The 25,743-nt window shown below is 49.1% G+C and overlaps 1 protein-coding gene across 4 annotated transcripts; it reads right to left on the bottom strand.

The window, feature by feature from the left end:
- Positions 1–1,175: 1,175 nt before the first annotated feature.
- On the bottom strand, positions 1,176–25,717 carry UFD1 (ubiquitin recognition factor in ER associated degradation 1). Of its 4 annotated transcripts, none has more exons than XM_070628118.1 (13): positions 25,404–25,717; positions 25,104–25,279; positions 21,994–22,126; positions 21,391–21,423; positions 18,306–18,427; positions 15,277–15,407; positions 12,889–12,961; positions 8,398–8,466; positions 7,455–7,520; positions 7,144–7,191; positions 6,423–6,511; positions 5,406–5,487; positions 1,176–2,171 (listed from the first exon to the last, which is right to left on the bottom strand). In XM_070628118.1, the coding sequence occupies exons 2-13, from the start codon at positions 25,104–25,106 to the stop codon at positions 2,097–2,099; spliced, it is 924 nt and encodes a 307-aa protein (XP_070484219.1). In that variant the 5' UTR covers positions 25,107–25,279; positions 25,404–25,717; the 3' UTR covers positions 1,176–2,096. The 4 variants fall into 4 exon arrangements, with proteins under 4 accessions (XP_070484219.1, XP_070484221.1, XP_070484220.1 ...); XM_070628120.1 differs by having other exon boundaries at positions 22,020–22,126; positions 25,404–25,671; XM_070628119.1 differs by having other exon boundaries at positions 22,020–22,126; positions 25,104–25,560.
- Positions 25,718–25,743: the final 26 nt, after the last annotated feature.

Below are 25,743 nucleotides of genomic sequence, written 5' to 3'. Positions count from 1 at the left end.
CGACCACAGCAGCAAGCCGGTCAAAGGCATGGAGGCTGTGTGTGGCACGGGGTAGAGGGCCTTGCAAGCCCAGGGGCGGCTTGTATGTCTGATTAGGAGTGAAAGCTTTACTCTGAGAGCTGGGAAGAAGGACATGGAACGTTTATAAAGGAGAGATGCTCAAGAGGCAATACAAGCAAAGTCAAGAAGAGTCTGGGGGGCCTGCAGAAACGCCCTGCAATACCAATGCGTTGGTTTTCCAACTTCTGCGAACGTAATCATCTGCTGAGAAGGCCCTTACAAGGCGGTTGCTGGGGCCACTCTAGGAGTAAGACTAGGTCAGACTCCCTGGAGTGTGGGCCAGAAAGCTGCAATTTTACGGGGATCCTGCCAAGCTGGCTCACAGACCAAGCTTGGAGAAGACACTGAGAGGAAGGCTGCATCCAGGGTACAGCAGTAACGTCCAGAGATTTTGCTCCAGGTGACCCCGCTGTGTCACCAGAAGACCCACCAACAGGGTCCACCCCTGACCCAGGCAGGGGAGTGTGCCTCCAGCAAAGGACCAGGGGTGCTTTCATTGCATACACAGTAGGTGTTGCTTAGGGAAGACAAAAACCCAGGGCCAACATCTTATTCCAACATTCTTCATTATGCATAAGATGGCAGTGTCTTAGCCAATGTGATCCTGCAAATAAGGCAGCCTACCCACCAAGGAGGACTTCTACCTCTGCTAGTGAAACCAAGACCCCTTAAGTGGAGGGTCAGGTAGGTCACAGGAGTGCTTCATGCCTTCCGAAATCACATCCATTGCCAGTGATGTTGGCTTGGGCCACAAGGCCCAGCCCTGGTCATCATGAAGATCTTTGATGCTCATTCTCTGAGGACACATGAGTGGACTCTAGGGTCCCATGAAGGGGAATCCTTTCATCTTCTGAGTGTTGAGAGGAGCCCTATCCAGAAATGGACCCCTCTGCCTGCAGGCAGGAGACCTGGTACAAGGAGAGACCCTGCTGGGCCTGACCATCCCCACCCCCAAGGTCAGATAGCCTTGTTCTCCAGGAGAAGCCCCCCAGAGGGGCTCCTTTCTAATGCAGGATGGAATGAGGGGCACATGCAAGCAGGCCTTCCTCCAATTCCTGTTCAGTGGCCCAACTATCACTCCACATACCTAGTCAAACATTTAGAGGCAATCCAGGTCTTAGTCATTGCCTGTTTTTATTTGAAATTCTTGATTTAGAATTATTTTCAAGGAACAAAAGATTAAAATAACTGAATTAACAAGTCAAAAGATCTCACATTATAAAAAGATCTGAGACCAAATTAATACTAATAAAAAGTAAAGACAGGCCAGCCAAAACTTGGATAATTTAATATATTAAAGATAATTAAATACATTAAAACTCGGAGCACGGGGTAGGGAAGGAGAAAGAGGAACGTATCTTTAGCTTTTATTTATTCTAATATTTACATTTGTGCTTCACCACAAAGTTATTTTACCATAGAACAGATTAAGGAGCCAGTTATTTCCAAACGAAATCAAAATAAAAGTGGAAATGCTTCAGGATTTCCTCCTGATGAATGGTTCTTTTGAAAAAAATCAATATGTAAAATAAAAATAGAAACACCTTTCCTCAGATACTTAAATTGCAGCCAGGGTAATGGGCTAACCACTCTTTATAGACAAGTATCTATTTAAATCACTTTTTTCTAGGCCAAAGGCAACATCCAAGTTATAGACCTGGAAAAAGAAAGGAAAAAGGATAAATAAAAAAAGAAAGAGAACACCACAAGTTACAGCAATTCAATCCCCTCTACTGGTTTTTATCAGGAATTAGGGAACTCTGCTTCCGCTGAGGCAGTAGGAGCGCACCCAGGGCTGAAAGAAATGGCGAAGAAGGAACCTCAAAGACAGCTTTTTCTTCCTCCAAATCAAGCACACAACCGAGAAGTCCTGCCGTTCCACATCCAGGTCAAACTCGCTAATTCTCAGGAACTCTAAACCAACCTAAAGTGAGAGAGCATCCTCTGCGATAGTCTCAGCCCCGTCAGAGCCAGTAACTAAAAGCCATTATGTTGCAATTTATCATTTTATTTTCCAATCAGCCAAGAGTCCCAACTTAGGGCTTTCTTCCCTTTTTACGCAACGACTGTCCTTCTCCAGAGAAAGCGACGAATCTGCCTCCAGCTTCATCCTAGGTGTGAAGATAAAATACTGTTTCAGAAACTCCTTGGAAGTTTATAAAAAATGATTTATTCTGTTGGCTCATGACCATCCACCCATTTTCCTGACTTCTACATTATTCAGAATGTCTTTGAAATATAAATACAAATCATAATCTATTGAATTCACAACAAAACCACATAATCACAACTAGTGTCCTCCACAGCCTTTATTCTCAGATTGAATGTATAGCCTTTGACAGAACCATCACATTTTCAAAGTAAAAAATATAAAATATACCCCAGAAAGAAAAATCACCACCCAAAAAATACATTTCCGGTCACTTTTCTATATATGCTTCTATAAACTATTTTAGTACTTAATTCCCGAGTCTCAGGTCCATGAATTTATCTGGTACACTCTAAAGGCTACAGAGAATTCCATCGCATGGGAGAAACAGTTCTTCCCCCACTGGGCGTTTCTTCCAGGTTAGCAGTAATTTAAATGGGTGTGTTGGCAGCTTAATGTCTTTGTACACGGCTCTGATTTTTCCTATTTGAATTCCTTGGTAAAAGGATGCACATATTTTTAAGGCTTTTAATATATAATGACTAATCAGCCCTCAGAAATATTCCACCAAGCTATTCTCCCACCAGCAGAAAGCGGGCTTGTTTTTTCTGAACCCTCAAAAATAGTAGGTATCTTTTCATGTGCTTGTATTGCTAGTCAGTTGGAGGTGTTGTCTATGGAAAGGAAGATTCTGAGCTCCCCAACACACATCCCTGCACCCAGCCCCCCACCTAATATAGCTGGTGTACCCCCAGCAGGGCCTGCACAGGGTTTACAGGATGGCAACCATGTAAATGTGAGTCACAGCTGAGCCAGTCAGTCTTCCTTTCCTGCAGAGCCTTCATTTTGTGTCTGGCTTCTCTTCCGCATACCTTCAATCACACCAGGTGTGCTGATCTCATCTGCTTGAGGAAGGCACTCTTCTGGGGCCTTCAGGCTGCCCTGCCTGGACTGGCCAGCCTCCCAGGGCTGCACATTGCTGTGGGAACCCCTTGTTTCCTGGATCCAAGGCTTTCTTACTTCTACCTTATTCCATCATTTCAGTAGCGATGGAATAAGGTACATCCTCCAGGAGCTTCCTGAGAAAGGGTGCATGGGGAGTATCTTTTGGTGAGCTCTTATGTGACTGAAAATACCTTTTCTCTACTCTCGCCCGTTTCATTGATAGCTCAGTTGGTGTTAGTTCGCTCGGGCCACCCTAACAAGTAAGTCCCAGACTGCCGCAGCTTTAACAACAGACTTTCCTCCTCCCAATTCTGGAGGCTAGAACTCCAAGATCAAGGTGTCAGCGTTTTGGTTTCTCTGAGGCTTCTCTCAGTGGCTTACAGATGTTTCTTTCACTGTGCTGGACACTCAGTGGGCCCTTCCAATCTGCAAACTCGTGCCCTTCAGTTCAGAGCAATTATTTCCCTGATGGTTTCTGTCCCTTTGGTTTCTCTAATCTCTTTTCAGAACTCTCAGGATTTGGACATTGGCAGTGGAAACTTTCTGACTGCGGTCTTCACCCTGGGGTGAGCCGGCTGGAACCTTCCCTGGGGCTCGCCAGACTGTCCAGAGAAAGCTCCTCCAGCTGCAACAAGCCAGCCTGGCTGCCAGCGCCTGGGAGCCAAGCAGGGAAAGACACCAAGGGTGGCAACATTCAGGATGCAAATTATCACTCCTTCCCTCTCTTACTTCGATGCTGCTATCCACTGTGCCAGTGGCCCCAGCCTAGGAACCTTTTGTGATGCCTTTTCCAGAAGACGAGCCTCCAGCCTTCCCCTGGAGTGGGGTGAGGGGAGGGGGGGCTGCGGTTCTCACTGCTTTGTGACACACACTCTGTCTTCAGCCCCCATTTCCAGAGGAGCCCTTTGAGAGCTCAACCACTTAACCAAGCTGCCTCTCGGCTTTCCCCACGGCCCGCTCAGGATGCAGCTTTCCGCGGTCTATTAAGTCAGCGACCACTTGTCCTTCTGCTCTGGGGCCTCCAAAGTTCTGCTGCAGTTGCCTCTTCTCCTCATTGTCTTTATCATCTTCTTCATTACCTTGTACCGTAGCTTTAGTGTGGTTTCAGGATGGAGTAGAGCTAAGTATGTGCCTTTAATCTCATCTTCATACATTTCTTCTTAAATATTTATTTATCGATAAAACAGCTCCAGTTGTGCCTGCCAGCCTCCCCCTCCCTTTCATACATCTCCCACAGTCGGGTCACAAGTCAGCTTTGAGGATGACTCCTACTGAGGCCTTTAGGCCCAACTCAGTGAGCCCCAGCCTGCAGATGGCAAAGGCCTGGATGGGGCCTCAAGGAGGACTCGGAGGGTAAAGTGTGATCAGGTACCACATTTACTCCTCTGAGCCTGGAAAGCTCCCAACACTGTGTCAACCTGAGGAACATTAAGGCCAGGAGGGGCTGTGATGGGGGCTGGGGTGTGCAGCACAATGGTCTCTGTCCCCAACCAGCCCAAAGGTAGAGAGGGTTCAGTGGTCAAGAGGGGCTGGTGACAGCGCCACAGCCAGGAACTGGCCAGTGACTGGTCCCATCTAGCAGCCCATCCTGAACGGGTTCACAGCACGCCTGCCCTCTGCCCTCCCCCTAAATCCGCAAGAGATCAAGCTTTTGAGAAAAGGAACCAGGAAAGTGTTGGGTCTAAAGTGCTAGTGTTCTAGAAATACACAGCATACACAGCCACAGCTACTGAGTGAGGTGGGCCATCTGCAGTAGGGGGTGCTGAGTTTCTGAGCAAGTTTCCAGCACCTGGAAGAAGTGCCCACTAGGTGGAACCTCCCCTTTGCCAACACCTCCGGCCCCCAGCTGCAGCCTTCCCTTCCAGTCACAGGAGAACTCCCAGGCTCAGGGAGGCTGCTCTCCTCAGGTCTCAGTAGAGGCCTTTTCTGGAGTGTGGTAGCACGGAGGTGACCATGCTGTGGTCAGGAGCTCTGCCCCCGGCCCTGGGTGCCCCAACCTTCACGCACCTTTATGTTCACATCTGTAACAATGCAACCACAGCAGCGGCCTCACGGCACTGTCCCAGGGATTAAAGAGTTAAGTATAAAGCACTCAGCATGGGGTCTGGCACCTGGCAAGGGCTCTGTGAGCTAGTATCTTGCTGATCACTGTTGCCAGGTGACGCCAGAAACACCCATATTCAGAATGGAAAGAACTCCCCTAGTCATCACTAGCAAATAATACTTCTCATTACCCACGAAATATACTCACTTCCTCAACCTTTTTGACCAGTGGACGTGAATTTCTGATGAAAGTGATCTTACCAAGTTTAAATTCATAATTGGGAATTCCTCTGTAAAGAGAGGAAGAGAAATGTTAGTTCCAGGAAAAAGGGACTAAAATTCATCTTTAACAATCAAGAGGAAGCAAAGCAGAAGAGACAAGTGTCCTCTTGGTGACTGTCATTCTGCGGTATGTGGCTGTACCTTGCCCTGGCCTTGGGCCAGCCTTCTGGTGCGCCCCAGCACCCCTGCAGGAGGGATAGGGCTGGGGTCAGCAGACTTGAGGCCTTGTCTGTGGTGAGGGGTCACCTGGAGGCTTGGGAGGCCCTCACCGTCTCCGTCCTCCAGCCTCATGGATCACCCTGGAAGAGCTCCACTCACACTAAACTCATTTCACTCCTGAAGAGTCTAGGTAAAAACCCCATTTCCCACATTCTCCTTCTGCTCTAACACACGCAGCAGACAGGTGATATATCTCATTTTGCCACCACCGTGACGGCCACCAGAGCAGGGAATCTGCTCTGAGCGTCCCTGGACCAAACAACAGAAACATATCTAAGTGAGGCAGCTCCTGCCTCTTTGAAGGAAGTTGAGATAATGTGACCTGATCAATTATTTGAAGTCACAAAACAGGAAAATAGGCAGATTACTAACCAGGATCAGAAAGGTTTTAAATAAGTGAGAGATCTGATCAGGTGCCGCTTGCGGGTAGTGGAGGCTGAACTAAAGGCACAGAGGGAGGCTGCACGGCCAACATTACCTGAGGAGAGGCTTGGTGGATGACAGGGAAAGGCATCAATATACTTCCCCTGGGAAACAGAGACCCACGACGTGCTCCAGCCCACCAAGGAGAGCAGATGGGGGACATTCATCCACCTGCCAGACTCCCTGATCCAGGCTTTGTCTCCAGAGCTGGAGTGAGGCTGTCCCATCCCAGGGGTCTGGTGTAGACCCTCCTTGCATGATGACAAAGCATCGGGCAGGAGCAGAGCAAAGATAGACCCACCTTTTAATGTCTCCAGGTTTGATTGGGGAAGGGCTGGGCTCCACACCTTTCTTCTTCCCATCCAGTCTATTCCCGGAGCCAGAGAAGGCCTAGGGAGACAAGCAGGAGAGGGTGCGTGCACTGAGCCCCAAGAATAAGAGCAAACACAAAGTTGCCCTTTGCTCAGACTGCTGCAGGGATGTGCGCGGGGACACCACCCAGATCTCCTCAGGACTGAAGCTCTCAATCGCAGCTGCCAAGCGCGGGCAGCCGACAGCTCTCTGCCCAACCCCTCAGGAGACTGCTGTGAGCTGACGGGAGCCTCCGGGCCCAAAGACAGTCGCCCCCCAGGGGCGGGAGGGTCATGTCACAGCTTACTTTCAAACAGTACAAATAAAAAGAGAACGTGCTCTTAGAGAGAGATAAAGCAAATGTGGTCACATGTGGTGAATCCAAGCAAAAAGTATATGTTGTGTCTCTCATACTATTTAACTTTTTGGTGGACTAGAAATTTTTTAAAAGAAGAAGAAAAAGTTGGGGCTGCCTTACAGAGTTGTTGGGAGGATTGCAGGAGAAAGTGGATGTTCAAGGGTTTGGCAACTGAGACAGAGCCAGATACACATGTGCACGAACACCAGAGGACCAATCCCTGCCGAGGTCCCCGGAGTGTTACAGAGAATGCTGGAAGGAGCAGATGGCATGGCGGGAGCACAGAAAGTTAAATGTGTGGCCTGGTACTCACACGGAAGCCCAGCTCTCCAGCATAGCCGCTATGGTCAGCTTCACCTTCCTGACAGGGGGACAGAAAAACAGATGAGCTTCTCAGCAGGGACACCCCAGCTTTTCCCTGGGGCCTCTCATTGCTACTGCTGTCCCTGCACCCCAACAGCTGGGTGTCCCCTGGGAGCAGGGCTGGACAAGAAGCAGGGAACGTGGCTGTGTTGGCACCAGCAGAGGCCAAACATGGGCCAGCTGTGAGACACTCCCAGGATGCACTGTTCCAGAGGGCAAAGCATGCCATGACTGGGGAGAGACGCTGGGGAAATGACTTACGGTTGACTCCTCGTGCTGGACTTGTCTTTCAGGCTCTTTGTAGCCCAGGGGAGCATCAAAGTCCACCTGTATTCCCAAGATGAAAGTAAAATTTGAGACATGGCCACATTTAGGCTCCCTTAGCTTTCTGCTTTTAACTGAGACAACTGTAGGTTCACATGCAGTGTAAGACATGATACAGAAAGATGCCTCATACACTTTGCCCACTTCCCCAATGGCCATATTTTACGAAATTACAGTACAGCATGTCACCTGCAGAATATCGACATCCACACAATCCAGCCCTTACCCAGATTTCCCCAGTTTTACACATACTTACTTCTGTGTGTCTGTGTTAAGTTCTCCCAATTTTATCACCAGTTAGGTTGGCGTATCCACTCCCACAGTCCAGATACTGAACAGCTCCTCCATCATAGGGGCCCCCTGTGTTGTCCTTTTATAATGACACCTACCTCCCTCCTGGCCCTCTCCACCATCCCTCACTCCTAGCAACCACTAGTTGTTGTCCATTTCTAAAGTTTTATCATTTCAAGAATATTATATAAACGGAAGCAGACAGTGTGTAACCTTTTGGGACTGGCCCTTTCTGCTCAGCACGATTCCCTGGAGATCCACCATGCTCATGTGTGTACCAATAGTTCTTTCCTACCCAGAAGCTGAGAAGTGTTCCTTAGCTTCTAAGAACATTCACTCCTCAGCAGGTCTGAGATGCTGGTGGATTTAGCCATCTCAGAACTGGCGGCTGATCTGCCACCTCCACTGGCCCTGAGATGAATCACAAGGTCAGCAGCCCCCTCACAATGTTCTAGCAGCATCTTCCTCCTCTTTCAGCCAAATAGTCCCAGGGGCTGAGTGAGACTCTCCTGGGGCAGTGGCCTACAGGGGCCACGAACTACCCATCTTGCTCCGGCCCAAGCACACTGTAAGCAGCAAAGCCACTCACATTCATGTCACACTCGATGATGGACACGGCCTTGTCAGGCTTAGTCTCCATTACCCGAAGTTCATAGATCTGTGAGAAGAACACAGAAATCAGTCAGATGATTTTGTGGCAGCACTGGGGGCTGTCACTGTTCACATTACTGCAGCTCCCTACCTGGCTCCTACAGACACATCATTCACCTCCAGGACACCCTCCCCCAGCCACATCTCTTGCTCAGACAATGGGGCTGTCGGGGTGGGCTGCCTTGATGCCCATCACTCAGCAGAGGCTGTTCCCCGTAAGTGGTTCAAATCAGATAAGGGAGTTACACAACAAACTGCAAAAGACACTCACAACCTTTAACCCAGAAAGTTTATTTCTAGGAATTTATTCTAAGTAAATAATTAGCTAAATACCCAACGAGAAAATTCTAAGAATGCTCACTCTGACATTGCTAATAATAGTGTATACCCAAATTGCCTATCAACAGAGTAAATGAATGATATTTATTCATATATACATAAATTATAGTCACCAGTGGAATACTACGCAGCCAACAGGAAAAGAAGTTAAAAAACCAGTTCTGTTGCGTGTGTCTAGTCTGATCTCATGTATATAAAAAAGTACATAAAAAAGCCCAGAAGGACAGGAACGAAAAGTGGCAGAATCTACTTTTTCCTGCATCATTTAAGGTCCTTTCTTTTTACCTAGAGTATGTCTTGCTTTTATAATGAACAATCCGGAAAGTCTCACCAATAAAAAGACCCCTAAACACAAGGGGGAGGGTCACCAAAGTAAAGTGAGAAGGCTCAACGTACTCATCTATTTTTTTAACTTTCCTCTTTATTTAATAGAAGATAAGTAGAAATGAATATGTATGTCACTGTGTGGATGTATCACAATTTCTCCACTCAACATCTGGGCTGTTTGCATCTGTTTTGCAATCACTAACAACGCGCTATGAACATTCGGATATCTACGTGTCTCTAGGAGGACATATTCATGTTTCTCTGCAGTAGTGTTTTCAAACTGCAGATCACGGTAATTAGCAGGTCATTAAACCAAGTGTGCTGCAACCAGAACTAGGAGAGAAAAATTCTGGAAGATAGTACGATAGAAATACTATAGTATGTTGCATGTAGTAAGGACAAACACTTTTGTGACATTTTTTAGTTTTATGTATTGTCATGCTGTATCTAAAAGAGTAATTTTAAACTACTTTTCAACATTCCTCATGTATGTAGTTTTCAGTTATTTTTATTAACTTTATTGAATTGTAAATAGAGAACACTTGAATTCTGAGCAACTCTCTAGACTTACTCTTTTCTAGTATTTTCGAGGTCATCTTTTAAGCCTTATACATTAAATATTATTACTGCTTTATGTGGTAATGTTTACCATGACTTGCTTCATATTTGCCAGTTTATCTGTTTACCATTCCTTCTGGAACCCTAGACTTTCCTTCTAGGATAATACTTTTGAAGCTCCACTGGTAAATAAACTCTCTCAGATTTTGTTTATCTGAAAATATTTTGATTTTGCCCTCATTCCCTAAAGGCTTGCTGACAGTTACTTTCTCGCTGCTTGGGCCATAACAGCTCTGAGGCGCTCCTTTGCAAGTAGCGTGTTTTCCCTCCACTCCCCCCTCCGAGTCTGGTATTTGCTATCTGCAACTTATACTCTTTGATATACATTGTACTTTCTGTAACTGGGCTGATGGTGAATTCTAAAGCAATCTCACTTGTTATCTCTTCACCATCTTGCCACTCCACTCCTCCGTTCTCTCCTGCTGGAATGTTTCTGAGCATGCCTGTGTGTCTCAGGATCTCCAGGACCTCACTCTCTCATATGCTCCCTTGCCTTGCTTCTCTGTGCAGAATTCTAAGGCATTTCTCCAGATTTAACTTTCATTTCATTAATTCTTTGTAAGCTGTTGTTTAACACTTTGATTGTTTTTCAAATCTTCCTGGTTTTTTTGAGTCTTTTGTTGCTTGCTAAATTTCATGATTCTGCTTTTTAATTTCTTTGAACAATTTATACCTAATTATCTTATATTTGCTCCTGAAAATTCCAACACTGATTCCCTAGCGGGTCTAAATCTGCTTTTGTCGTCTCTGCTTTGGCTGGCTGGTGGTTTTATTATGAGCTCCTGTTTGCTTGTTCAATCTATAGCAATCCCGAGGGCTTAACTAAACTGGGGGTGCTTTTCCCAGAGAGAATTTGAGTTCCCTCTCCTGGGATGAGGACAACATCCACCCACGGGGCTATTTTGGCCCCTTTAAGAGTTCCACTTTAATGTGGAAATCTGCGATTCAGACCTCCCAACACAGCACTGACAAGGCCATTTGCCCTCAGGTCAACCCTGTTGAGAGATTCTTGAAAACTTCTATATTTCTTGCGAGCCCAACAATGTATTAGTAATCTGGGTTTTATACTGATTTAATTGAGTTTTATCAGAAGGGCCCTTTGGAGTATCTCATCTCCTGTACTTCCAAAAGTGGACATCCAAAAATACATGTCAATCCTATGTCTATGCTGTGTAACTCACCCTCCTTCATTATCTTTATCATCAATTTGAGTCATATTTAGTGTTACTATCTTGATATTAAAAACAATAACATTAAGCCTTCCTGTAATTATAAAAGCTTGAAGTGTTCAGTTTAGGTAGGTAATACCTAAAATGTTCCCCCACAAAGCTAAAGGCAACAAGATTCTTTCTTTCTTTCTTTCCTTTTTTTTTTAAGATTGGCACCTGAGCTAACAACTGTTGCCAATCTTTTTTTCTTTTTCCTGCTTTTTCTCCCAGAATCCCCCCAGTACATACTTGTACATTTTAGTTGTGGGTCCTTCTAGTTCTGGCATGTGGGATGCCGCCTCAACATGGCCTGATGAGCGGTGCCATGTCCATGCCCAGCATCTGAACCAGCGAAACCCTGGGCTGCCAAAGCAGAGTGCGTGAACTTAACCACTCAGTCATGGGGCCGGCCCCACAAAATTATTTGTTAGCTTATGAACACATAGAAAGTGTGACTCATGGGGGCCGGCCTGGTGGTATAGTGATTCAGTTTGTGCGCTTGGCTTCGGATCCTGGGTACAGACCTACACGCTGTTCATCAAGCCATGCTGTGGTGGCATCCCATGTAGAAGACTAGAATGACTTACAACTAGGATATACAAATATGTACTGGGGATTTGGGGAGAAAACAAGAAGAGGAAGATGCACCAGATGTTAGCTCAGGGCCAATCTTCCTCACCAAAAATCATACCTTAAAAAAAAGTGTGATTCAAAACCCCCAAAACTGAAAAAAAAGTGTTCTCAGTATCAGATACCTCAGATAGAGGGAAACTTCAGAGAACACACTGGATCCCTGTAATGACACTGAGGGAACAACTGGCTTCCTGATCCTGAAGGCGGGGACTGGCTGGACCTCAGGCTCCTGTTCACAGCTGTGAGTGCCCCAGTCCCAGAGGGGACAAGAGAGTGTGTGAAGGAGTCAAGAGCTGGCCTCTGGGAAAGCCAGGCTGGGGCTGTGGTCACTCCTGAGTACCAGGGGGTCTGCCCTGGCAGCAGCTCCATGAGGGTCAATCATCCATGGTCACAGTGGATGGGTGGCAACCACATTGTTGTGCTCCATCCCTGAGGAGGGATGGGCTATCAGCACGTTTGCCAACTGTTACTTCTTCCCTCAGACATGTTGCCATGGATAACGGGGAAGTGGATGGCATCTTGAATTTTGTGGGAACTCATCTGTCTATTATGCATGAAATGAATGAGAAAATTGAGGACACTGTACGGTATTTCACTTTACAGCTCAGTTGTCTAGATCCAGACACCACAGAATCTGGGATCAACAATAAGAGGTGTTCAGACCCGAAAGCTTTGTATCAAGAAGGGTCAAGAGCAGAGGAGCTGCTAAGGGAAAACCAAAACCAAAGACAACAGGGGAAGGGGATGTGCGCCCTCACAAGGAAAGATGACTTCAGGCAGCACTGTCCCCAGTGCACCCAGGCTTGCTTCCCACCTGTCCCACGGCACTTGGAGTGCACTGCAGGGCCAGCTCCAAGAGGGCCTGTCTACTTCCAAGGGAAGGAATCACATGACAGGGACCCAGGCCAGCTCACTTCTGTGTTCCCGCAGCCCAGCAAAGGGCTTAGCTCAGATTACAGGTAGAATGGAGACCTTTCTAACTGAGGAGATGGGCAGTCTTGCCACCATGGTACACAGAGGTACAATGAGTAAGTACAACGACGTTAAGCTCATTCACTTCTAAATGCAATCAATGATTTCTCGACACAGAGTTGTTGAATGATTAGTACAGGGCTCCAAATATGGACCCATAAAGATTAGAAAAGGGAACAGTATGCAGCAATTAGTTAATAAAAGCCAGGCATACCTTCCTTAAAAAGAACTCCATTCAGACATCAGAATGGCACTGCAAGTGGTTGTGATTAGGTGCAACCTACACCAAGCTGGGCTCCAGTCCCTACTGGCCCCGTGGCTGAGACACCCACCTTCTCATTGTAGTTAATGGCAATCACATCCCCGGTGGTCAGACAGGCAAAGTTTCTCAATGCGTTTTCTAATCTGCAGACACACGCTGTCAAGGCAACATGGCAAGATAGATAGCTTGAATCTGAACCAACTTTCTGTGAGGGGTGTAGGTGGTCACTGTCACAGACTGAGTGTACTGGACAGAAGTGTACCAGGCTGGTATTAAAATCCACAGGTTTGATACAGCAGGATACCAATCAGCAATAAGGAATTGGCTTCTAATGCACAATAACATGGATGAGTCTCACTCTGCTGAGGGAAAGAATCAGCCAGAGTGGTAAGATGCCCTTCACATGGAACCCTAAGAAAGACAGCTCTCTGTGGGCAGGAAGCAGCTGAGAGGTTGCTGGGGCCAGGGGTCAGGCAAGGACGGGCAGAGAACGTTTTGGGAGATGGAAAAGTCTGGTTACACTGGTGTACACGTTTGTCAAACTCACCAATGTGTGCATTTTATTGTATGTTAATTATCCATCAATGAGTTGATTTAAAAAAATCCCATGGGAGCACAAAAGAAAAAAAGATTGAATGAATCAGATAGGTCCCATCAAAAGTTCCTCTACATCAAAGATGTTTTCATTTACACTTTTGCTGTTTCTGTCTTTTGGGCAGTAACCCAACTTCAGAAGTATGTTCCAAAATAAAAATTAAAAAGGAAAAAGTAACCTGTAAGCCCTTTTTATAATAGTAAATAATAATAAATTCTTAAAAACTGAATAACCCAAATGCCCAGATAAGGGAATAATGCTTAATCACACAAAATATTTTTAACCATGTCATCCCAATCAATTTACTGAACTGTTTTCAATGTAAAGGTTGAACATAAAACGTGGCTCCAGAATCTGCCACTGTGACGTGGCACAACTGCGTGAAGATCTCAGAGTCTGACTGAGGGAGAAACAGCCAGGCTGTCTGTGTTCCCTTCTCTTGGTCAAACAGCCTTCCAGGATGATAACAGCTTTGTGCAAAGGATCTTGTGTGGCACACCATCTTCACTCCCTCCCATGAAACGCCACACTGCAGGGCTGCCCTGTCCTTGACTTCCCCCGGTGACCCCTGAGCTGTCAGACCCAGCCCACTTGGCCTGAGGGCGGAGCTGGCTCCTGCACCGCATCTCTGCATGCCCCCTACCTCCTCTGCTCTCCACTAAGACTGCCTTTACCCAGACTGTCAGCCAGATCAGGGAGCACCCGGCTGCCTCTCAGCTGATGAAGGTGACGCCCTCTCTCCACGCGTTCACAAGTTAACTATGCTGACAGAAACAGCCTCTGAGGGAAATCTGGTAAAGTCTGCATCGCAACTTTACTTGACCAAAGTCAAATGCAAGGGGTTCTGGTCACAGAGCCAGGCCCTACTCCTGGCCACTCACAGCCAGAAAAGCACCTCAAAGGCAGTGCTCCAGCCAGACCTTGCCACAGAACAGTCCTGCCTGCAGGAAGTGTCCACCGACTGCTGTGTCCACAAGGGACTGGACACGCCCATACACAGACAGGGTCAGAGGACTTAACACAGCTCACCTGCGTCCAGGACATGACCAGCAGCAGCTTGCTCCCAGGCTCTGGCCTGGGAAAAGTGAGCAGGTGGGAAGGGTAGAGGCAGCTTTTTTTTTAACTGTCTACCTGTCTGTGTTGTTCAACCGTCTTTTTCAATCATGCTTTTTTAAAGACAAATAGGGAGTGGAGTGCTCGTTCTATCACATGATCTCAACAAGCCAAACTGGGATCTCCACGCTAGAGATCTCAACCAAAGTCCACACGAAGGACGCCCCTCGCCCATACTGGTCACCCCTTAAATTGTAAACACATGCATCTGGCTTAAGTTCACAGAACATACAAAAAAAAAAAATCACTAGAACCTCAAACCTTTGCTTTCCTCTTTCTGAGAGACAGAAAATGTACTAAATGAATGATCCCTACTGGTTTTGAGTGAAAAGCCCTAAACCTGGGTAAAAGGTGAGTTTGAGCAGTGAATTCATGGCTGAGCTGGGGCACCAGGGGCCCACGAGGGGTTTGGGGCTGAGAGGCAGACCAGCTGGCCCCTCTTCCACCAGAACACACTGGGCTTTGTGCCAGGTGTCACAGTCCACCTGAAGAAAGGGTTCTACTTTGCCCTCCAGGAGTGTGCGCAGAGTATTCAGAGCACCCAGCATGCAGCACGCTTGTCCAGGCCCAGGTCCAGGAGGCATGGCGGACATGCTGGCTGAATGCCCTTAGTCTCAAAATCACAACTTCAATCACGAACAAAAGTGTGGTCCCCAAAGTAAGCATGTGCTCAACCAAGCACTCGCTGCTCACCGACTGTCAGCAGCCCTCTCCCTCGTCTGAAGAGCCCTTCTTATTTCAAAAGGATACACTGCTTTGGGGTTGGTGATGTCCAGGAAGTCAGGGCTCTGAGGCTGGAATTTGGAGTATGTGGCCACTTGAAGGTTGACACTCTCCACCTGAACCAGGCCCCCTTCTTCCAAGAGCAAATTCTGCATCATCTAAAAGAAGAAGGCTACATGAGACTCCTGGAAACCAAGTGGCCAGCATGAGCGCCACTGATCCGTACACCAGGCAGGCCAAAGTCTGACATTCAGATGGCCTCTTGCTTGGGTCCCCAGAAGAGCAGCTTGAGACAAGGACTTGGGGACAGGTCATCGAATTGTAGTTTGATGTCAGGAAGGAAGAAAAAGCAAGCAAGCAAATGAGACAAAGATGTGGAAAGAAGGAGGCCAATAAGGGGTGCTACCGAGGCTGTGGTAGCTGGCATGTGGCATCTCTGCTGGAAGGGTTGGGGGGGTGCAGCATGGCCCACCAGCTCCAGACATCCTCAGGGCTCAGTGTTTCCCCAGGGAAGCTCACCACCCCAACTTTCAAGCTGTCTCATGCCCAACTTATAAGGCCGTGGGGCAAACAGGGCTGCACCTGAGGGAGGATGATGACAGTACCAGGCGGACTGACCTCGCATGGAAGGGTCCCACAGCTGAGGCCGCAGGGTGGTAACAAGGCCCCAGAGATGTCTGCTACAGGAGGTTATATAAAACCCACACAGACACCCCTCCACGTCGATTAAACCACCCTGCGAGGCAGATGCCCACTGAGCAATGAGACGGAAAAATGTGAACTAAGGCCCAGGAGTATCTGGTGTGCCGGGAGCTGGGACCCTGCAGCCAGGCCAAGACTCAGGAGTCCGAGGCAAGGAGGTTGGGCCAGAAATGAGAAACTCTGCATGTCCTGGAATGTTTTTTGCTTTTCTTATTTTAAACCTTCTTAAAGGGAATTTCAAACATACAAAAGTAGAGAGAACTGCATGAGTGGGCCTCTACAAACCCACCCCCAGCTTCAACAGTAATTGGGTTACGGCTGACTTCGCTTCACCTATCATTGCCCTACTCCCCGGCCCCATCCCACAGTGGGCTGCCCTGGAGCCAATCCCAGGCATCACATCCTTTCAAGAACGCCAGACCAGGAAGGTGAAAGGAACGCTTCACTGTTCCCACAGAGCCGCTACCCACAGGGGCTCAAAACTGGTGGTTAGGATGTGCCTTGAACAGCTGAGGGACAAGGTGCAGGGGTGAGGGAGGCCAAGGCCAGGGCAGGCAGAGCCATGAGCGAAGCTGAAGGGTGAACAGGGCCCCGTGGACAAGCCTGCAGAGGCCCCAGCTCACTCGCATCGAAGGGTGCTTACCAGGCAGGGAATGACAGAAATGGAGGAGTGGATGCTCCACCAAATGCCGCAGGGAGGCCGAGTAGGATGGAGAGGCAATGAATTTGACAACTGAGAGGTTTGGTGACCTTGGAGAGTGAAGCTTTCATAGGAAGCACTCTAAGGGGTGGAAGTCAGCCTGCTGCAGGTCAAGTTCACAGTCCGTTAAGGACTTGTTGGGAAATCTGTCAGTGACGGCAAGGAGGATAACTAACGGCAGAAGGAAGGACAGAGCCACAGGCAGCTCAAGGAGGAAAGGCAGCAGCTCAGGTCACCTGCCCATGGTTGAAGAGCAGGTTCAGACAGGACTTGGGGAGAGAAAGGGGTAAGAGCCCAAGGGCAGCGAGGAGGCGTGCTCCAGACCCGGCCCAGGCCGTGTTATACTTAAGCCCCGGAGGGCAGCGAGGACCACGGAGTGCACACAGGACGACAGGCATCTGGCAGTACATAGCCACGCACTCGCAGTGGCCCTGGGCAGGGATCTTGGTCTAGGTCAGCAAATGAGAGCCCAGGTGCTGGAACCAAGGCCAGCGCCTGTTTCAGGCTCACTAGTCCTGAAGAAGCCAGGGCGCCGGGTGGGATGGAGCCTGCCAATCAGCCAACAGAAAGCACTGGCTCGTACTCCTGCTGGGAGCCAGGAGGCCCTTAGACTAGCTCTGCTGCAGCTGCTGGGAGACTCCAGGCAACCACCTACTCCTGCCAAGAGCTGCAAGACCAGCCCAGGAAGAGGCGGGCAGGCAGCTCCATGCTACCGAAAGAGGCTTCCCAGGGGATGTGATGTTTCCTGGCAAAAGGGATTCAGCGAATTTTGGGGTCCAAAGTGGTCTGAGAGCCTGGACAAAGGACCACCCAAACTCCAAGTCTGCGTGTTGGAGAGAGAACCTTTGAGGTCATGTGTATCCCAGTATCACCAGCTCCTCTTTCACCTCTACAGACGGGCCACAGAGGGGCCTCTGCAGATCCAGAGTGGCCCCAGGAAGTTGTCACTGCCCTACACTTCAGCCAATCACAGCGCTCTCCCAGATGAGCAGGACAGGCCTCACGCCTGTGAGGGGCACATGCAGACCACACATGACAGTGAGGCCCTGCGTGGCAAGTGCTGGGGAGGGCAAGTGAGCAGGGAAATGAATCAGATCTGGGCTTGGAGGCACAAGTAAGACCTCCCCACAGGACAAGACTGAGAAATAGCACTGGAGAGGCCAGACACAGGTGTGAGGGCGTCAGGGCTCCTGTGGGGAGAGGTGGCCAGGCCTCACACTCAGGAAGGACTCAGCCTCCAGAGAAAGCCTGAGTGCAAAAGAGAGGCTTCATTTCCACAGCTTTGGGAAAACTCAGTTACAGGCAAGTGTCTAAACACACACATGTCGTGACAGAACTGGAAGAGAAACTACTAAAAATGAGGAGAAAATGTATAAAAATCTAAAATTCTACACTTAGACCATTTCAAAAATACTCCTGCTTCATTATTTGTAAAAAAGCCTGACTTAGGAGATCACAGTTTAACAGCTGGCTGTGGTTTCTAGCCTACCAGTTGAGCGACTGTGGAAGAAAAGGTCGCCCCGGCACGTGGCGCACTGCCCCGAATCCCCTCCCTCTAGCCCTGCCACTGTTTCAGAGGCAGGACTTGTGCACATGCTTGGGGCGTCCCTGCCTACGAGGCCCCTCTCTCCAGAGACGGGGCGGCCCCACTCACCCAATGTGGGAGGTAGCAGATGCCTTCGTCGGCCACGAACTCCAGCACGCCACAGTGCGTCATGCGGTCCGAGTTCTTGTTGGTCAGCTTGAACAGCATCGGGTAGGTAATGTTGAGTCGGCCTAAAAAGGAGAGAGAGGCTATGAGGCACGGCTTCTGCCAGGGAGAGAAACTGCTCCTTCAAAGCCCTCCCCTGGAAAACAGCCTCCTCAGGGGTCCACTGCGGCTCCATGCAGCCTCAACCCCCAGAGCAGGCTCCCAGACCCATGTGGCACTTAGTCCCTGGGTGTCTGCCCACCCACCAGACCCCACACTCCCTGCAAGAGCATAGCACTTGGCCTGGAGTAGCTCGGGAATGGTCAATGAGTCAGAAACACAGCACCAGCTCATACTTGTGATTTTCTGAAATCCCAATTTTAAAAAGTGGCATGTTCACTCATTTATTTGCAAATAATTTGAGTGCCACCCATGTTCTGGACAAAATCCCTGCCTTCCAAAGTTTCCAGTTAGAAAGGCAAGAAAGAAAACAAGTACACTCCGATGCTGTGGCGTTGAGGGAAGGGAGGGGCAGCAGGAGGGCTCCTGTAGGGCTTCCTCCAGGCAAGTCACGAGTCACAGGCAGCATGCCAGGCAGAGAACTCCAGGCAGAGGAAGCAGCCTGAGCAAACGCATGGAGGGAAGAGGAACCCAGCCAACTGGGGAATGACTGGCAATTAGGTGAGATGGGGGCATGGGGACAGGGTGTGGGAATGGGTGGGAGGGGAGGGAGATCGGGCAGGACACCACACAGGATGGAACTGGTCAGCAGTGTGGGCTCTCGGCAGGTCATGACATGGTACATCCCCTCACTCTAGTGGTCCCTAAGGTGAGGCCACATGGATGGCCAGAGGCAGGCAAACAGGACAGCTGATATGCTGACTCAGGAGTGCAGGGGGCACAGAAAGGAGGGGCTGGCGAACTGAAGCAGAACTCAGGAGAATCAGGGACCAGGGGGAAGAGTCCGGGATGGACTGACATAGTGACAGTGTTTGTCATGCGCCAGGCCCTTGCTCAGTCTTCGCAAAACTGTGATGTATGTACTGTCATTATCCCTTTTATCTACAAGGAACTCAGACATGCAGGTGCGGCAACATGCCCAGGATCACATAGCCCAGGAGTGGCAACACCAGGATTCGACCCAGATGGCTGGCCCAGGTCTGCACCTTAACCCGTGAGGCCCACTTTAGCCTGTTGGTTTAGGCAAACACGGGAACAGAAGTGCCATTCAGCAGCAGGAGGTATGGCAGACTCTGTTCGGGATCTCCCTAAAACTTCTGGTGAAGCAGATCGACTTAATGAGCTTGGGCAGGAAGTCACTGAGAGGCAAGAGCCACTGGAAGTGGTGCCTCACTGTGGAGGCAGCAGTGGGCAGGAGTGTTCCCCCCATCACCAAAGGTGACTTGGATGTTGGCAGTACAGTGGCCAAGGGCCCAGAGGCCAGGCCCTCTGTCAACAGGGTGCCTCCCAGCTCTAGAGCCATGGAGCTGAACCATAGTCAGTCAGGGTGAACTGGGATCAGGCTCCAGCTAAGGGTCCAAGATTCCTGCCATTGGAAAAGACCCTTGTGTTCCTCAGTGGTTTTCAAACTGCATTTTGTGATTTAGAAACGTGTCTTGGGGTTCCCGAGCCCTCCGCCTGGAGGCCTCATCTCCTCTAATCTGAGCAGCGACCCTTTTAATAAATTAGGACTCCCTATTTCATTTGGACAAAGTTTCTTCCATGACTTAAAAGATCTGAACAACACTGATCTAAGCCCCACTGTCCCAATCCTGAGTCCCTTCTCAGACACCTATGCCAAGGGTCACACCTGGTGCTTAGCTCCTATGTCAGCTCAACCAGAAAAGCAGGCTCTCTGGGGGTCTTATTCCCTCCTCTGTGATGACAAGGGCCTGCCTGAGGGCTGTGAACCCCATGGCTCTATCCACCCTCTGACTGAGGCCAGAATTAAAGGCCTGCTTTGCTGCTGCTGCTGCTGCTGGCATCAGTTAAGCTCTGCTAGCCAAAGGCCACCTCCTGCCTTCTGATTGGTGTCACGTGGGCTTGGGCTGTTCATACACACATCAGAGGGCACCATCCAGGGGGAAGTACTCTAGCCACACAGGCTATGTGTATCCTCATTTAAAGATGAGGACACTGGGGTTCAGGGGGGCCAAGTGACTACTCTAGAGTCAGGCCGGGTAAGGTGCAAAGCCTGAGCTGGAGCGACACCAGAACCAGTGCCCTTTCCCCACCTTGCAGCCATGTGCACCCAACACCAGGAGTGGACCCGCCAGCAGGCCTCCACGTCTCCTGTCTTGGATGGGAGGAATTCACACCAGAAACATCACTAAATCTCAAAAGGCAATGACTGCGCCTGTGATCAGGTTTTCTGAGTCCAGGTGGAGTCAGGCCGGGACCACGAGGTCTTCAAGTTGCTCTCAGGGGATGAGAGGTTGGGGGAAGGGAGGGAAAGCATGGCCTCTCTCACAACTGGGGGACTTTTCTTGCTCCTAGAAAGAGGCAGGCCCCAGTGAGAGGAGCAGCTTTTGGGGCGGAAGAGACAAGCTACACATGCAGTAGGAAAGAGGGGGTTAGAAATTCAGGCCAGAGCTGAGGAAAGATGTTGGGGGAGGAGATGAGACCCCTGCCTCGAAGCATTCTCTTGGGAGCTGACCACCGGCCTTCAGGAGAAAACCTAGTAAGCCCAGCCTATTGCATCAGCTGGCCCGGAACTGTGGAAAGAAAGCACTGATGCTCACACCCTCCTTTACTCCTGATGGGACCCAAGATAGGGTGTATGTATGTGTGTGTCAGGGGAGTGGTACCCCCTGCAGAGGAGGGTCCTGGAGCTGAGTACTCACTGGCCCCTAGCCTGCACAGCTGGCCACCACCTCACTGGGCATCTGCGGCCCCAGCTCTCCCAGCCCAGCATGCATGCACCAGGGTCAACCCCTGACCAGACATGACAAAGGTTGCCTGTGTCTGGACATACTGAGGAGGGTGTGCTGAGTTCCTAGCATCCATATTTACATCACCCCAGTTCTCAAGTCACATGGAAAATACTTACTGAGTTGATCTAAGGCTGAAGGAGGCATAATTACTGTAGAAAGAACATATAAGAAATATTAAGAAAATGAAAATTAAAAGGAGAGAATAAAAGCCAAAATGCAGTTTCTGTTATATCTAAAAACATATTCAACAATCCTTGTAGAGTAGCCAGAATTTTATAATGATCTTTCATAAAGAATTTACTTGCTGGAATTTACATTAGGGGAACCTAATGGCTACTAGCCATAAATTTTTTTTTCCTCCCCAAAGCCCCAGTACATAGTTGTATATCCTAGCTGTAGGTCATTCTAGTTCTTCTATGTGGGACACCACCACAGCACGGCTTGATGAGCAGTGTGTAGGTTTGCACCCAGGATCCGAACCCACGAACCCTGGGCCACTGAAGTGGAAGGTGCAAACTCAACCACTTGGCCACAGGGCCATAAATCTAATCATAATTAGGATTCCCCTCCCACCCCCCCCACCAGCAAGTCTGGGGCAAGCAACATTTTCACTGTAACTAGCTTTGGTTACACATGCAAAATAAGGACTGGTGAGGACTACAAGCACTGCAGGCTGAGGGCAGGAAAGGTTACTATTCAAAATAAAAACAAGCACATACTCTTCCCTCCTTTCTCCACATCTGACCTGTCATTCGGCCCCGCGAGCATGGACACGGAGAAGCAGCGGTACTGTGTGGAGAAGCGGTTCTGGAAGACCCGGGGAATCGGGTGGTCAAACATGTTGAAAGAAAACTAGGAGGAGGAAAGAAATGCTGGAGTTAGAACAGAACAAAGGTACATTTCTTCTCGTCAAAAGCCCAAACAGGTCAGGGTAGTTAATACTGCGCTAAATGCTGTCGAAGAGCAAATGGCCTCGAAATCCTGATGGATCAGAGCAGTCTGCCTGAACACTTCCCGGTAGCACAGTGAATCTCAAATCTCTGTTTCCACCCATTCTGCCATGCCCAGTCTCGTCCCACCGATTTAGTCTCCACTGTTTTCAGATGGTATGAACTTACTAAAATATAAAACTGGCCACGGCCAGCCATCCTTAATCTCTTTCAGCCTGCAAACACCTCAGGATCCAGGCAGACCTTGCACACACCTCAAGGACTGGTTTCTGATGGCCCCACAATCTCCTACACATGCCACGTCCCTGCAAGGCTAGTTCCTCGGCCTGGACACTTTTTCTCTTCTCATTAATTTAAAAAACATCTATTTGCTGAGTGCCCACTATCTGCCAGGCTTGATCTAAGCACCAGGGAAACATCACTCTAGTTATGTCTGCTTACCAACAAAACAGGTACAATCTCTGCCCTGGTGGAGCCAACATTCAAAATAAGAAACAGGCAAAGAAAACGCCTGCGTGTCTGGCAGTGATGAATGCTCTGAGGACAAGAGAGTAAGAGACAGAGAGTTCCTGGGAATGCTGCTTTAAACGGCTGGTCAAGAAGGCACTCTGCAAAGACCTGAATGCCAGGAAAGGGTGCCAGCAGAAAGCAGGGAATGGCATTCCAGGCAGCAGGAAGAGCAGGTGCCCAGCGTTTGCACCCCTGCCTTCCCCTGGCTTCCACGACCATCCTTTCCTTGCTCCAGGAAACTTCCTGCTCTGCCCAAGGTCTGGGATGGTGCCCCTCCAATGTGCTCTCACATGCTATGCCATAGTACTTCCTCCCATTCATAAGTAAAGCCAAGACATGGTGCCATCACAAAGCTAAGATCCCAGATCTTAAACTGTGGATTACTCTGAGGCTTAGCCAACACATTCCATGGCAATCTAGGGTCTTCTCAAATTATTGCAATTACCAGGATGTTTTAAAAAAAGAATACACAATTACACAATATCCAAAAAAACTGAAAACAGAGTCCTGAAGAGATATCTGTACACCCATATTCACAGCAGCACTATTTACAATAGCAAAGAGGTGGAAACAACCCAAGTGTCCACCGATGGATGAACAGATAAACAAACCGTGGTATATCCATACAATGGAATATCAATCAGCCTTAAAAACGAAGGAAATTCTGTCACATGCTACACAGAGGATGAACCTTGAGGACATTATGGTAAGCGAAATAAGCTAGTCACAAAAAGACAAATGCTGTATGATTCCACTTATATGAGATCCCTAGAGTCATCAAATTCAGAGAAACAGAAAGTAGAATGCAGTTGCCAGGGGCTGGGGGAGGGGAAGTAGTGAACTGTTGTTAAATGGCTAGAGTGTCAGGTTTGCAAGATGAAAAAGTTCTGGAGAGTCATTACACAACAGCGGGAATGGTTAACACTACTGAACTGTACACTTAAAAACGGTTAAGATGGTAACTTTCTGTTACGTGTTTTTTACCATAAGTTAAAATAAACTCTCACAATAGACAAATATTTCTTGACTTGGTTTCAAATATAAATTAAGTAGAGGGCAAGCCATCTACTGATAGGTAGTTTACTAGCAATTCCAAAATTAGTAAGCTGAATGAGCTCCCTTTCTAAAAAGCAAATATAGCATGCTCCTGCTTAAAATCTCAAATGGCTCTTCACTCCCTGGAGCTCGAGCACAGTAGTTTTCAAACCTTTATCTCTCTTTTTCAACAGCAGCTCTGTTGAACAAAGCTTGGCCAGAAGCCTAACAAATGAAACAGGATTTCCAGATGAAAGAAGAGAGAGGCGTGGGCACCCCGGGGAGCCCTCTCACCACCTCCCCGTCTAAGCCACTTCTCTTCACAACATCACAGAGGAACAGTGCACAACGTATTCAACATCCCTAACAATCTGCCTTCCATCTGCCTTCCATCTACCCATGATCCTGACCTTATGCCCTGCCCTCCTGCTCCCTACCCCAAGTCCTACTTTCCTTTATGAACCCAACGCCTAGCACATTGCCTAGACCTAGCAGGTATTCAATGTCTGCTAAGTGGACAGAGTTGAGAAGAGAAATATGATTCAATACTGACATGCTTGGGATAAAATCTAATAGTCGTTCCTTGTTTTCACTGAAAAAAACAGGCCACACTGAGGCCACGCTGTACAATGCTAAAGAGACAGCTTTGCAGACAGACAGACTTGGCTTCAGATTTCCACTCCTCACTTTTCTGACCCCGAGTAGACTATCTACCTCTTTAAACCTCCGTTTTCTCATGGTTAAAATAACAACCACCCGTGCCTCCAAGGGCACTGTAGGGACTAAACGGGATGCGTCGCAATGAGGAACTGCAGGCGTTAAAGAAAAGCTGCGCAATGGAAAACGCGCCGGCGACTAGGAACTCCCACTGTTATCCTTACCCAACCGCTCAGAGAGCCGAAGGCCTCAGCACACCCGAGGCACTGGGCTCGGGGAGCTGCCGTTCCCTTCCAGCGGGGTGGCCCCCCGCATTCTCCCTGGGACCCCTGATTCTGCTCCTCGCCCCCAACAACCTTCCAATTAATTTGGTGTTTATGGAAACCTGCCACGTGTCTAGCACTTGCAACTAGAAGGCTCCTTTTTCCCCTCAAGGAGTTCAAGTCCAACTGAGAGGAAATGCGAACCATGCCCCGGACAAGCGGAGACGAGCCGAGGCCGTTGGTGGTCAGGGGTCCGGCTCCGGCCGGGGGCGCCCGGGCCGGGCTCCAGCCGAGGTGACTCGGCATCTCCGTGGCCGTCACGTTCGCCCCGCCGGGCCCAGCGTCGGCCCTCAGCCCTCAGCCCCAGCTCCCGGTCGCAGCCCCAGCTCCCCGCCCCTGCCCAGCCGCGCTCACCATGATGGACACCTCTGCCTCGCAGACGCCGCTTCGCCCAGGGAAAGCTCCGATGGGAGCCCACCGACCGCTCTCCCCACAGCCTCCGCCGCCGCCTCCTCGGCTCCGACGCCCAGGAGGCTCACCGGAAGTGCTGGGCCTGAGACCCGGGGGGAGGCGCCGAGGGCAGGAGTCGGCTGCAAAAGAGAAAAAGCGAGGCAAAGGCGCTAGAGTCTAAAATTTCCACGGAATAAGCACTGAAATACCGTCTCCTATCGTGTGACCCACTCTAGAGTAATGTTTATAATTATTTTAAATTACATTTTGATAGTACTCCCCTCTAGACGAGTTTAGTTGGGCCCATTCTCCTTACTGACTACACTACCCAGAATGCATGTAGACCTTCCGGCCTTTGCCGTAGCCATCGAGGACTCGGGCGGAAGTAAGCTACACATCCGCCTTCAAACTAGACCGAGAGCCCATTGAAATCGTAAACTGATGCTCTCGTTCGATGCATAAGTAAATTTAATTTACGATGGGAATAAATAAATTTTTCCTGGAGCTCCCAGTGGGAGGTAATGGGCTGCTCTTCCCAAAGTAAAGATGTCCACCGAGAGTCGGGTTTCTGGGTAAACGGGAATCAGAGTTGAAGTGGGCAACT

Source organism: Equus przewalskii, chromosome 7, assembly GCF_037783145.1.
Source record: "Equus przewalskii isolate Varuska chromosome 7, EquPr2, whole genome shotgun sequence".
Taxonomy (NCBI): domain Eukaryota; kingdom Metazoa; phylum Chordata; class Mammalia; order Perissodactyla; family Equidae; genus Equus; species Equus przewalskii.
The sequence above is the reverse complement of the archived record's forward strand: the minus strand, read 5'-3'. Positions and strand labels throughout refer to the sequence as shown.